The sequence below is a fragment of the Heptranchias perlo genome, chromosome 40 (genome assembly GCF_035084215.1).
Source record: "Heptranchias perlo isolate sHepPer1 chromosome 40, sHepPer1.hap1, whole genome shotgun sequence".
Taxonomy (NCBI): Eukaryota; Metazoa; Chordata; class Chondrichthyes; order Hexanchiformes; family Hexanchidae; genus Heptranchias; species Heptranchias perlo.
This window is the reverse complement of record NC_090364.1, coordinates 1367448-1381827: the sequence shown is the minus strand read 5'-3', so window position 1 is coordinate 1381827 and position 14380 is coordinate 1367448. Positions and strand designations below refer to the sequence as shown.

General features: G+C 42.7%; 1 protein-coding gene across 6 annotated transcripts in view; it reads right to left on the bottom strand.

The window, feature by feature from the left end:
- Positions 1-14380, bottom strand: part of LOC137305457 (RNA binding protein fox-1 homolog 2-like) — a 246542-nt gene that overhangs the window by 151892 nt on the left and 80270 nt on the right. For all 6 annotated transcript variants that reach the window (XM_067974292.1, XM_067974291.1, XM_067974295.1 and 3 more), the window contains exon 3: positions 190-237. In XM_067974292.1, the coding sequence (XP_067830393.1) occupies positions 190-237 (48 nt within the window). The remainder of the gene's footprint in view (positions 1-189; positions 238-14380) is intronic.

Below are 14380 nucleotides of genomic sequence, written 5' to 3'. Positions count from 1 at the left end.
AACTCCCACTGTTTAAATGTTAAAATCAACAAAGACTGAAAAATGGACATTGAAGCTGATGTCCGATGATAAAAGAGGTCCTGAAGGTGAAACTCCATCTTTAAACATGGCCATCAAAAGTGAAACAAATGAAATAGGTGTGCGCCAACTAAATTAACATTCCCAAGCTGAAACAGTAAGCTTTCTTACCATGAGGTCAGTCCGCTCTGAGCAACCTTTGAACTCCAGTGCTGAATCCTAGGGAAAAGAACAGTACAACAGCTTCATAACATTCTATTCCAAACAAAGTACTGTACCATACATCACATATCACTTGTGGCAATTTTTAAATTTTCTCCCCACACTTTCCTGGAGATGGCGATTCATGGTTCCACGGGCACCAGGTAGCCTCTAGTTCCTTGCTCAAGTAGCAATGCTTCATTTGTGAGCCTAGACAGTGGGGTTGGCAGGTTCTTACTTACAAGTACAAAAATATATAGGAGCTTAAGAATGCACCTTTTTAAAAAAAATGTACTTTGAATATTTGGCTAAGTAGCAGTCATGCACTTCAAAACTAATTCAATATATTAAAAAATCACTAATCAAACGTGGTGAAGGAAAATAATCAGTTTTACATCTCAATTTAAATTTTTAAAATTTAAGTACCTACTTCCAGAGGTACCTAATTTGGACAAACTGGTTTCAGAGATTTATAAACTTAATCTTTTTTCTTGCAGGTTGACATCTAAAGCCTTTAATGCTACGTAAAAAGTTACCTGCTTCCACCTGCCCTGTAAAGTGCAAACCAGTTACTACTAGAAATACCCATTATTTTCAGAAGATGCAATGTTCACACAAGTGTAAAACATGGTAAAATATTAAAAATTCAGTTTACAGCTTAACCAGAGCAGAATTTATAATCCTGGCATTTATGTCAATTCTCTGTCTTACGAAGTCCAACACAGCCTTAAATCTTTTCATTTCCAGTGCTATAATTTAATACAAAGGTGGCAAATTTATGTCTACAGCTGTCAAAAGTTTATTGTGCCACCATTTTAGCAACTCTAATGTTGCATTTATAAAAGGGTTTCCTCTTCCCCTCAGGCCATTTTCCCATTTCTAATCGCAGCATCTAGTGGTGTAAACCAGAACTACATTCTAGGCAATCCCAGTAGTGAGGCTGCAGAGGTCTACCTACGGTAGATTAAGCACTGGTAAAGACTTTTACCTGCAATCTCACAAAAGTTATTTTGATGAACTTGCAGTGATCACATTAGAACAGTCAGTTCTTCGGTGCATCATGCATTAATACAAAGCACTGACATCCACATTCACACAGCCAATCACCATCAGCAAAACGGCACCAAACCGAATAGATAACTCAGGGTGGAAAATGAGATGATACATTTTGAGAGGAAGAATAAGCAGAGGAAATATACACTAAATGATAAAACTTTGATAGGAAGGGCTTGGGCGTCAGATGTAAAAAGCTTTAAAAGGCAGAGCACAAATTGATAAAGCTGTTTAAAAAAAAGTTTGAAAAAGAAAAATCTATGAAGAAAGGGCAGAGAAATTAATCGAAGTAGATCGCTCTATCAGAGAGCCGGCACTGGTGCAATAGGTCGAGTGGTTTCCTCGTCCCCTACAAGATTCTATGATGTGCTTAGCATCGATATATTGTCCCTTTTTCCCACCTGCTTTATGCAAAGCATTGTAACATTAAATCCATTTGATTTTCCCCCTTATTTCCCCAGTGTTCACTGTTCCCCCTGTAAAGAACCCGAGGATATTTTCTTATGTGGAAAGCAAGTTGTTCGAATCACATGACTACCAGAGACCAGTCCCCAAGCTGCAGGCCCACGTCCACTCTGCAAACAAACTTTCTATTCCCAGCCCACTGACGCTGCCCTCTCCCTCCCAGCTCCAGACTCCAAACAGAAACTCTGCGAGAGCCATACAAAGCAGGGGGGGGGGGGGGGAGTTGGGGGTGGAAGACAAGAGAAAGAGGCAAAGGATGAAAGGAGAGAGTCGGAAGCAAACCAAGTCAGTTAAAGGAAGAGGTTTTTTTTTCTTTGTTTGTGATTAATACCACAGAAGACCAGCTGGAAAATAAAAAATCTAAAGTGAGCATTTATATGAACCTCTTGATCGGAGTCCATTATTCTCAGGTGGCACAAAACAACAACTTGTATTTACATAGCGCCTTTAACGTAGTAAAACACCCCAAGGCGCTTCACAGAAGCGATTTTCAAACAAAATTTGACACCGAGCCACATTCCCTCCTGAAAAAGCTGATCCTCAACCCTCAATCTGTGAAACAAATCATCTCTAAGATGCCCTTTTTCTCCAATGTGTTGCTGCCCAACCTCACAACTAAATATTTCCAACACAGTTCCGATCAGCACACAGCTTCAAGATCACCCCGGTCTGTGCAGCTACTACTGTCATTCAATGTCTCTCTCCAACTTTGCTGTTGCCTTCCACTGTCTTTCCTCCAAGGTCCACCCATCTCACTTCCTTCACTGCTGAGACTCATATCCAAGCCTTAACCATCTCAAGAACTCATTTTTCTAATGGTTTCCTTGCAGGCCTCCTCACTGACCACAAGCTTCAACTAATTCCAGAGTTCTACACCCTTAAGTTCTCATCTGAACAAGGGCCCCCAACCTTGCCCAATTCGTCTGGCTCCCTGTGCCCCAGCAAATCAAATTCAGATTTGGTCTTCATTTGGAAAACTCTCCAAGGATCTGCCCAACTCTATTTGCAAAATGTTCTCCAGTTATACCTCCCAACCCACACCCTTCAACCCTCTGATTCTGGATTACTTCTTATCCATTTCCCCCCTCTTCTCCTCTTCTATGGAATTCTCTTCCGAAGCTGCTTTTCTTTGCTATCTTTCCCCCTATATCTTTGGTCTCTTCCGCCCTCCCCCTCCAAATTCCTTCACTTCCTGTTCAATGTTCACCTCTCCCTCCTGTAAAGTGTTCAGAGACATTCTTTTATGCGAGAGGTGCTATACAATTAAGTCGCTGCAGAAGTAGCACACTGAAGCAATATCCAAGACACTGCACTCTCTCTGCGAGCCGCTTCTCAGTCACTCTCCAGGCAGGAGGGCATTAAGACATACACCAAGAGAGGCAGAAAGTAAAACTAATCTGTATCCACTCTTACAGGAATTTCACTTATGTTAAAGAGCATGGGCATGGTTCACCTACCGCACAAATCTAATTTACCCTTGCCTAGATAGTGAGTAGGTCTTCTGACAAAAGTCAGGAAAAGCAGCATGAAGGCCAGTGAGGGTGAGATTACAGAGGCCATTTGCACCATCCATGCCAGTCATTAAAGTAAATATGCAGCTGCCAGGCAGGAAACAACAGGAGTGTGAACCACCACTGACACATGCCTTTCACAATATTCCTTTAAGATATTCAATCTCAGGCGTTTTACCTTACTCACAGATTAGAACAATCTTAGTCTAGTATTCCGCTCACTGTAGTCCAACATTTCATTACAGAATGGGGCTGAGAGGATGAGAGGGGAAGAAACCTCATCTTGTACTGCTCTCACCCCCCGCTGGTTGTCAACTCAGAAGCAGCATCAGCGTAGGGAGCAAGTTGGCTGCCCACGCTCACAGCCAGGGAATGCCATGCAGTGCAGGAAGGAGCAAATCCTAATGAGGAGTGAAAACTAGTGTTATATTTGTACTACAGAACTGCTTTTTGAACCTTCACTTATATTGCAGTTTTAACAACTATTGACTTGCCACTGAGGCAAATCTTTGTAATGGCTCAACAAAGTGAAGTTCAGACAAATCTTCCGATACAAGCTGATTATTTAACTGCCCTACATATCCCACTTATCAGCAATATTTATTTATGCTAAATCATCTTTCAATATCTAACACATGGTCTTTGTGCCAAGTAACCTTTAGGCATTTCCAGTATCCAGTAGGCATTTTGTTCAAATCTAAGATTGTGTACTGATGAAAGGATTTGCAAAGTACCAAAGTCCAGCCAATGTTTTCAACTTAAAAGCTACAGAACTGAGCACTGTTTCTGCTAACCACAAACATTTCAGTAAAACAGCAGCAGAGGGCAGCATGACAGAACCTACAGCACCAACTGCACAAAATCGGAACTGTTTGCACAATGCTACACAAACAGAACACCTCCAATAAAAAGCAGCTACTTGCTGAAATAGAACATTAATTCTGAATTCAGATTACATTCCACAACAAAAACCAACTCAGTGAAACATAAACTTGATCCCTGCTGCCTCGATAGCACAATTCAGAAAGGATGATGTTGTCTTGTATTTGGGCGTACGGCAAGGCTTATCTTCAAATTTTTACTATTCTTGGAAGTGCTTAGGGGAGTATCCAAATGTTTCTGCAGGACACATTTAACAAACTCCAGTACAAAACACAAACTTCATGGAATACGTGTAAAAGCACTCCCCTCCCCATTAATCAAATTAAAAACTGTATAATTTAAAACATTTAACACTTCCCATAAGCTAAGTCAGAGTTTAAAAAATTAATTGCAAACAAGGACACTTCTCCTCCTCCTCCTTTCCCCCTGTATAATAACTGTTATTGCAACTGTTGCTGCACTTAAGTCATTTGAAGCTCAAAGGTTTCTGAGAAGTGAATAGTTCCAAGTCCTTCTTTTAAACTAAGTTACAAACTAACTGTTTGAATTTTGCACTATTATTTGAATTTGCTATTCTGTTTCAGCAACAGACTGCAGGAATGCGTGGATGGGCTTTGCACATGTCCTGCAGTTTGAGCACTTCTGATTTAAGTCGTCTTTCCCTTTCCCAAATGCTTAATATTCAGCACAAATTACATCAACAACTTAACAGTAGAGCAATGTTGCAATCAATTATAAAATGACAATCACTTTCAATCATAAGATAACAGCAGGACCTGGATAACATCCAGGCTTGAGCTGACCAATGGCAGGCAACATTAGTGCCAGGTAATGACCATCTCCAAACAAGGAAAAACCCAGGCATTCTCCTTGACCGTTGCCAAGTGCCCCATCAACATCATGGGATCACCAATGATTAGAAGCTGAACTGGACAAGCTATATCAAGACCATGGCTACAATAAGCATGGCAGAGGTTTGGTACGCTAATGAGTGGCTCACCTCATCACCCTCTCCACCATCTACAAAACTCAAGTCAGGAGTGTGATGGAATATTCATCACTTGGCTGGATGGGTGCAGCCGCAACACTCAAAAAGTTGACACTATCCAGGGCGGAGCAGTTTGCTTGATTGATGCCCCTGCCACTGGATTCAGTATCCACCCCTCCACCATTGTGCACTGTGGCTGCAGTGTCACGGAAACAGCATCATACACCATCCTGGCATGGACAGATATCATCCTTCCTTCATCGTCGCTGGGTCAATATCCTGGAATTTTCTATACTTTACTCAGAGTTCCATCTTGAAAATAGTTTTGTCACTCAGCACCACAGATAAAATTACACAGTTTATGAAGTAAATGCTAAATCTTAATTTAAGAGAGGCGGTCTATTTTAGGTTGCACAACACAATAAGAAGAAGCAACTGTAACAAGGACATGGCAGAATTGGCCATGGTAGTTGTTGAGTAAGGGAGAGAAAATTGCTACCAAGACGTTTTCAGCAGTTTGTAGTCAACGAATGAGTTTAAAAGGCTAAAAGATACTATTTACGGGATCAGCTGACAAACTGCAAAAACTTCTGCCATTTTCAGAACTTGAAAATTGCTCTGTAAACACACCCAAGTCTGCTTACTCTTAAATATTTAAGCCAGCCAATGGAATGCTAGCCTTTATCTCAAAGGGGCTAGAATATAAAGGGCTGGAAGTCATGCTGCAGTTGTATAAAGCTTTGGTCAGACTGCATCTGGAGACTGGGTTCAGTTCTGGGCACCGCACCTCAGGAAGGATATACTGGCCTTGGAGGGGGTGCAGCTAAGATTCACCAGAATGATACCAGGGCTAAAAGGGTTAAATGAGGGTAGGTTGCATTGACTGGGCTTGTATTCCCTCGAGTATAGAGGATTACGGAGTAATCTAATTGAGGTGTTTAAGATGATTGAAGGATTTGATAGGGCAGATAGAGAGAAACTATTTCCTCTGATGGAGGAGTCCTGAACAAGGGGGCATAACCTTAAAATTCGAGCTAGGCCGTTCAGGGGTGATGTCAGGAAGCATTTCTTCACACAAAGGGGAGTGGAAATCTGGAACTCCCCCCACCGTGTTCCATTTGTCAGCATCAATATCCTTCACTTTATTGAGCATAAAAATTCATAGAGACTTAGGAGGCAGAGAATTGCAGTAAAGTCCCACAAACCCAACTTCACTCAGGCAAATTACACTGCTGAGCATTACATGACAAAGTACAGCAATAGTGAGTTTTTAATTACTGGAATAGAACATGTCAATCATATGTTCTAAACTATCTTCCTCCCCCAACCAGCCTCTCTCTTCTTGCCTGTAGGCATGGAGTCTTCCAGACAGAACATGGACAAAAAAGCTGAATTCCAGAGGTGAGGTGAATGTGACTGCCCTTGACATCAAGGCAGCATTTGACCGAGTGTGGCACCAAGGAGCCCTAGTAAAATTGAAGTCAATGGGAATCAGGGGGAAAATTCTCCAGTGGCTGGAATCATACTTAGCACAAAGATGGTAGTGTTTGTTGGAGGCCAATCATCTCAGCCCCAGGACATTGCTGCAGGAGTTCCTCAAAGCAGTGTCCTAGGCCCAACCATCTTCAGCTGCTTCATCAATGACATTCTCTACATTATAAGGTCGGAGATGATTGCAGTGTTCAGTTCCATTCGCAACCCCTCAGATAATGAAACAGTCTGTGCCCGCATGCAGCAAGACCTGGACAACATCCAGGCTTGGGCTGATAAGTGGCAAGTAACACTCGAGCCAGACAAGTGCCATGCAATGACCATCTCCAACAAGAGAGTCTAACCAACTCCCTTTGATATTCAACGGCATTACCATCGCCGAATCCCCCACCGTCAACATCCTGGGGGGGTCACCATTGACCGGAAACTTAACTGGACCAGCCACATAAATACTGTGGCTACGAGAGCAGGTCAGAGGCTGGGTATTCTGTGGCGAGTGACTCACCTCCTGACTCCCCAAAGCCTTCCCACCATCTACAAGGCACAAGTCAGGAGTGTGATGGAATACTCTCCACTTGCCTGGATGAGTGCAGCTCCAACAACACTCAAGAAGCTCGACATCATCCAGGACAAAGCAGCCGCTTGATTGGCACCCCATCCACCACCCTAAACATTCACTCCCTTCACCACCGGGGCACCGTGGCTGCAGTGTGTACCATCCACAGGATGCACTGCAGCAACTCGCCAAGGTTTCTTCGACAGCACCTCCCAAACCCGTGACCTCTACCACCTAGAAGGACAAGAGCAGCAGGCACATGGGAACATCACCACCTGCACGTTCCCCTCCAAGTCACACACCATCCCGACTTGGAAATATATCGCTGTTCCTTCATTGTCGCTGGGTCAAAATCCTGAACTCCCTAACTAACAACACTGTGGGAGAACCTTAATCACACGGACTGCAGCTCATCACCACCTTCTCAAGGGCAATTAGTGATGGGCAATAAATGCTGGCCTTGCCAGCGACGCCCACATCTCATGAACAAATAAAAAGAAAAGCAGCCAGGCAGCATCTCACCCAAGTGAGGATTCGTGTGTGTATTTAAACAGCAGGAACCAGCAGACTATTTTATCAGGAGGCACATCACAACCAAGCCTGATCCAGAGACATTCTTATTTTCCAGCAGGGGTCACTAGATAGCAATCGGGTGTGGGAGCTCTCGTTGATTTTCTTCCCCCTGACTGAGGGTACCGAGGCCAACTGAAGCATACCTGCTGCTCCCCTGGTTAAGATCAGCTCACTCATCAGAAATTCAGGACCTGCCCTGGAATCCGCTCAGTCCAGTCTGGTTAGCTCAGTTGCACACCAGGCAGCTGAGCTCCATAGCAGTCTGTTTTACTGAGATTAGGGCAGGTTGAGAAAGCGGTTAAAAAAGCAGTCAGGATCTTGGGCTTTATAAATAGAGGCATAGAGTACAAAAGTATGGAAGTCATGATGAACCTTTATAAAACACTGGTTCGGATACAACTGGAGTATTGTGTCCAGTTCTGGTCACCACACTTCAGGAAAGATGTGGAGGCCTTAGAGAGGGTGCAGAAGAGATTTACTAGAATGATTCCAGGGATGAGGGACTTTAGTTACATGAATAGACAGGAGAAGTTGGGGTTGTTCTCCTTGGAACAGAGACGGTTGCGAGGAGATTTGATAGAGGTGTCCAAAATCATGAAGGGTCTAGACAGAGTACATAGAGAGAAACCGTTCCCATTGGCGGAAGGGTCAAGGACCATAGGACATAGATTTAAGTTAATTATCAAAAGAATCAAAGGTGACACGAGGAAACACTTTTTTTTCCACATAGCGAGTGGTTAGGATCTGGAATACACTGCCCGAGGGGGTGGTAGAGGCGGATTCAATCACGGCCTTCAAAAGGGAACTGGATAAGTACTTTAAAAGGAAAAAATTTGCAGGGCTACGGGGAAAGGGCAGGGGAGTGGGACTAGCTGGTTTGCTCCTGCATAGAGCCGGCGCGGACTCGATGGGCCGAATGGCCTCCTTCTGTGCTGTAACCTATGATTCTAAGAGATTACACTTGTGATATATTATTGAAAGTCTACTGTATGGCATACACTTGCTGTCCAACTTCCTGTGTCACAACTTTGAGTAATGTTATTTGCATCAACATTTACAATGGACAGAAACTAGAATATTTAAAATGGATAAGTATTTGAAAATAAAAAATATAAAAAGGATTTTCGGGAAAGGGCAATAAACTGTGATTAGAGTAGATAACTCTAGGTGAAGAGGGAGCCCCAGCACAGGTGTGATGAGCCGAATGGCCTACTTCTGCACTGTCATTTCTGTGGTTACTGCCTATATAAAGATTTACAATGGCAATTCCTTGTGTAAACACTCACCATCACAAAGTAGTTGTGGGTTTCCCACCACTTGTGGTACTGTGGAGTCTCTCCACTTCCACCTCCCAGCTCTCAATCTTTGGCCTCACCAACTTCTGCTCACCCTAAAAATGCTGGTTCACCTGCCACCCACAGGCCTGTTTCAACCTCCATTCTTTTCCTTGGCTCCCTGATTGGACTGTGGCCCATTCCCTATTCTGACCACGACTTCGCCAGATTCCCCACTGCTCCATGGGCTCTGCAGTTCCCACCCCAATTCTTCCCACGCTTCCTCTTGCCCTGACCACGACTCTTCCTGGCCTGGACTTTTCCTACTCCGGCCTAAATTGCTTTTCCAGCCCCTCCCCATCCCTCTTGCCTCCATATAAACAGGAGTTGCTCGGCTCCACCGAGTCTTTAAGCCTAATTCAGTTCAAAGAACCTGTCCTGAAATGCGCTGGTGCCTGTCAGGTTACGTCTGTGTTGCCGCATGCCATGTGATCATTTGCACTGTAAATTTTCCGTATTTCATTTTTACTGAAATGTTCGATTATCATAGAAAGGTTACAGCATGGAAGGAGGCCAGTCGGCCCATCAAATCCGTGCCGGCTCTATGCAAGAGCAATCCAGCTAGTCCCACTCCCACGCACTATCCCTGTAGCCCCACAAATTTTTTCCTTTCAAATACTTATCCAGTTCCCTTTTGAAAGCCATGGTTGAATCTGCCTCCACCACCCCCTCTGGCAGTGCATTCCAGATCATAACCACTCACTGTGAAAAAGTTTTTCCTCATGTCACTTTTGGTTCTTTTGTCAATCACATTAGATCTGTGTCCTCTGGTTCTTGACCCTTCTGCCAATGGGAACAGTTTCTCTCTATCTACACTGTCTATACCCTTCATGATTTTGAATACCTCTATCAAACCTCCTCTCAACCTTCTCTGTTCCAAGGAGAACAACCCCAGCTTCTCCAGTCTATCCTCATAACTAAAGTCCCTCATCCCTGGAATCATTCTAGTAAATCTCTTCTGCAACCTCCCTAAGGTCTTCACATCTTTCCTAAAGTGCAGTGCCCAGGACTGGACTGAAAACTCCAGCTGTGACCGAACCAGTGTTTTATAAGGGTTTATCATGACTTCCTTGCTTTTGTACTCTATGCCTCTATTTATAAAGCCCAGGATCCCATATGCTTTTTTAATCACTTTCTCAACCTGCCCTGCCACTTTCAACGATTTGTGCACATATACCCCCAGATCCCTCTGTTCCTGTACCCCTTTTAGAATTGTACACTCCAGTTTATTTTGCCTCTCCTCATTCATCCTACCAAAATGTATCACTTTGCATTTTTCTGCGTTAAATTTCATCTGCCATGTGTCCGCCCATGCCACCAGCCTGTCTATATCCTCTTGAAGTCCATCACTATCCTTCTCACTGTTCACTACATTTGCAAGATTTGTTTCATCATGAAATTTGGAAATTGCACACTGTACACCCAAGTCATCGATATATATCAAGAAAAGCAGTGGTCCTAGCACCGACCCCTGGGGTACATCATTGTACACCTCCCTCCAGTCCGAAAAAGAACCGTTCACCACTACTCTCTGTTTCCTGTTACTTAGCCAATTTTGTATCCATGGTGCCACTGTCCCCTTTTATTCCATGGGCTTCAATCTTGATAACAAGCCTATTATGCGACACTTTATCAAATGCCTTTTGAAAGTCCATATACACCACATCAGCTGCATTGCCCTCATCGATCCTCTCTGTTACCTCATCAAAAAACTCAATCAAGTTAGTTAAACACGATTTGTCTTTAACAAATCCGTGTTGGCTTTCACTGATCAATCCACACTTGTCCAAGTGACTACTAATTCTGTCCCGGATTATCATTTCTAAAAGTTTCCCCACCACCGAGGTTAAACTGACTGGCCTATAGTTGCTGGGTTTATCCTTACACCCTTTTTTGAACAAGGGTGTAACTTTTGCAATTCTCCAATCCTCTGGCACCACCCTCGTATCTAAGGATGTTTGGAAGATTATGGCCAGCACCTCCACAATTTCCACCCTTACTTCCCTCAGCAACCTAGGATGCATCCCATCCCGACCAGGTGACTTGTCTACTTTATGTACAGCTAGCCTTTCTAGCACCTCTATCAATTTTTAGCCCATCCACTACATCTTCCTTTACTGAGACTCTGGCAGCATCTTCTTCCTTGGTAAAGGCAGATACAAAGTACTCATTTAGTACCTTGGCCATGCCCTCTGCCTCCATGAGTAGTGTTGAAGTATCAGTACCATTCACTTGCCTTGTCCAGGCTTGCCTCAGTCCCGTTCCTTGCCTATGTCCACTCTCTCAAACCTCCCCACTGCCCTGCCAACCTTTTCAGCTGCCCCGCCCCAACTTTTCTTGTCCCATACCACACCCACATCCCTTTGCTCCTTGCTGAACTGGTAATCAATCCAATTCCCTTTAGGGTGCTTCACAAGTATGTCAGATGTCTACATTCCTGGTAAAATTCCCTTTTAAGTTGTGTGACTTAGACAGCTAACTTCAAAGAGGCTTCTGTTGTTCCTTTTTTGTTGAAGGTGGATATGAAAGCAACTCAAGTTTTCCTTTTTCCTGTTAAAACATATTAGATAAAGAAAACTAGCTTACAACTTAAATTAGTGGAATTTATTATATTTTGGAGGACACACTGTGCATGTATTTTTATTGGCTGTGCATTGTGATATATGCTGATCCAAAAAAGGTGATGAAGTAAAAATATTCCATTGATATGAAAACTTTGTGTTATACAATAGTTACAGGCACACTGAGGCACAAGCTTTTCCAATAATTGGGTAAAACCCAAAATATGCAGCTCATACCCCAGATTTTTCCATCATGTGGAATTATTTTACATACCATCTACAAAATGCAATACACTGTGGAATTAAATGCATATTACAGTCAGTGAATTAACTGCAATTAAATTACAACACACAACAGTATAATCTGTACACCTTTACCTGATTTTACTGCTAGAAATCAGGCTACAATTGCTGTAACTGTTTCCTTTGTGAAGAACTGGATAGTACCTAATAGAATATGATTTTCTTCACAATTGAATAATTATTACAATACATCAATAACCACAATACCGCTGATTACTATAATCTGGACATATTTTACAGAAATTGTAATTCCAAAGTAAAAGATCAGTCTTTTAGCCCCATTCCATTGGATTATGGATCATATTTATCTCAATACAGGAAAATATGTTACAGTAATCTTGCAGTATTATTGCTACAAATGGGATTTCCTCCCATGTTCTTTACTCTGTTGTGCCATTACCCTTTGCTGATAAATAAACTGACATTGATAAATATGAAGTCTTGCTCCATGCAGTTACCCTTCATTTTAAAGTAAGCACCACCACTGACCAAGCTAAGAACAAGAAGAATTTGAAGAACAGGAAAAGGTCATTAGGTCTAACATTCCTGTCTCTTTTTACCCAAAAATTCATCTAATTGCCATATTTATGTCCTTCCTGGTAACTTATTTCACAACTCCATTACCCATGGTGAAAAAAAAATCATCTGACTTTCCCTCCTTATTCCTTACTAATTTTCTTCCACCTGGTATTCCGACCCTGAACCAGTCAACAAAACAATCAATTACGTTCTTAATCTTGAAATTTCAATTAGATCACTTCAAAGATACCTCTCTTCCAACTTAATTCTGGTGTATTGTGTAAAGCAAATATGCTGAAATTGCAAATAGATAATGGCAATAGAAGAGAATTAAGTGTGGATCTTAAGGAATTCAGTTACAATGTTAAAATGTAGAATTCTGTGTAGTTTAAAGAGAGATCACTGATTACACAGTTTGCCTATTATTTTAGCACACTGCAATATTGTGACCTTGCCGTTTATCACCTTTAATGATCAAAATTTGAAAGATTGCTGTGTCCTGACCCACTCATCACTGCATGCAGTGCATTAGTTCCATCTCACCTAACGGCTGGGCTCAATCTCGCCTAACTCTTCTTGTCCCCCAAGCAGAATCATTGAATATTCAAGTGTGTCTGCAACCTCCTCCAAAGGCCTCAATGCTTCTCTATCCACAGCTCAACATTCTGTCTGTGTGATAGTTGCTTCAAAAAGCTGCAGAGGTACAGGAAGCTGTGAAGGTAACCTATCCATCCCAGCAGGAACTGGCAGTCATTCAGCCTTCTTGCACTGCTGGGAGTACACAGCCAACCAATCTATATAAAAGCCCGACAGAAATGCAGCTATGGCTGAGAGGACAGCACCACTGCTACCACTTTATGTCTCTCATTCACAAATGGGAAAAGAAGCACTGAACGACAGCGTGTTAATAGAATAGCAGCTCTATTTTGGAACGGATCTTGGCCCAACACTTAGTGACAAGTCTGAACTAAATTAAAACCTGCCAGTGACTTCATGCCTTGGGTACAAACTGACATAACCGCAATGCAGAAAAATAACTGTTACACTGCTCTAAAACAATGGCTGGTACTGGTACAGAGTGGCAAGAGGCTGGATGGCAGTAATGAGATGCAGAACTGAACAGCTGAGTCTGCACTGCGACAGGCATTAATTCAGAATAGCGTGACAAGAATGAAGCTGGAGTTTCAAGTGTGAAATTGCATTGTTTGAATTCTTATTAATGCCCAATTTTACTTATCCAGCTAAGGGAGGTAACAATTCATTGCGTTTTTAAAAAATTTTAACATTCTGACTGCTGAGCATGCAGCCCAACATTTTCACATACCTAAACATTGGCCCACTAATGAGAGCATATTTCATTTTTTGTTAAGTTTAGTTAAGTAGAAACTTGAAGTCCAAATTTGAAAACTGTTGCAAAGCACCATAGAATTCAGCGACAGAACAGTGAACGATGTCTATAATTCCACAGCCACCGACCTCGGATCGCAAAGCATTCCATTAGTGAAAAAATCCAAGACGGAAGCTGGCAGCTTCTCTGTAAGAGGGAGCAGGACATCGGAAAATACATCCGTCATTGGTGTCATAGACTTGTACATTAATAAGTTAGAAGAACAGCAATAACAAAGACCTCAGAGCAGGCTATCTGTCCTCCCTCAAACTCAGGAAATATGTATATGTTTGGGGGGGTGGGGGTAGGGGGCAAGAACTGTTCAGGAAAAGAGCTCAAGATGGCGAAAAGTACAACTGTTGAAAAAGTGCAACTTCTACATATTTGCTCAAGGAGAAAGAAATCTTGCAAAAAAACTTCTCAGCTCCCCCCACAGTTCAGCACATCTATCCAGTTAGTAGCTCTGGCATACAGATCAGGAACATCCCAGATCCAATCGCTGGTCTGTACAGAGTGAGGTGGACTGGTGCTCGGGGCA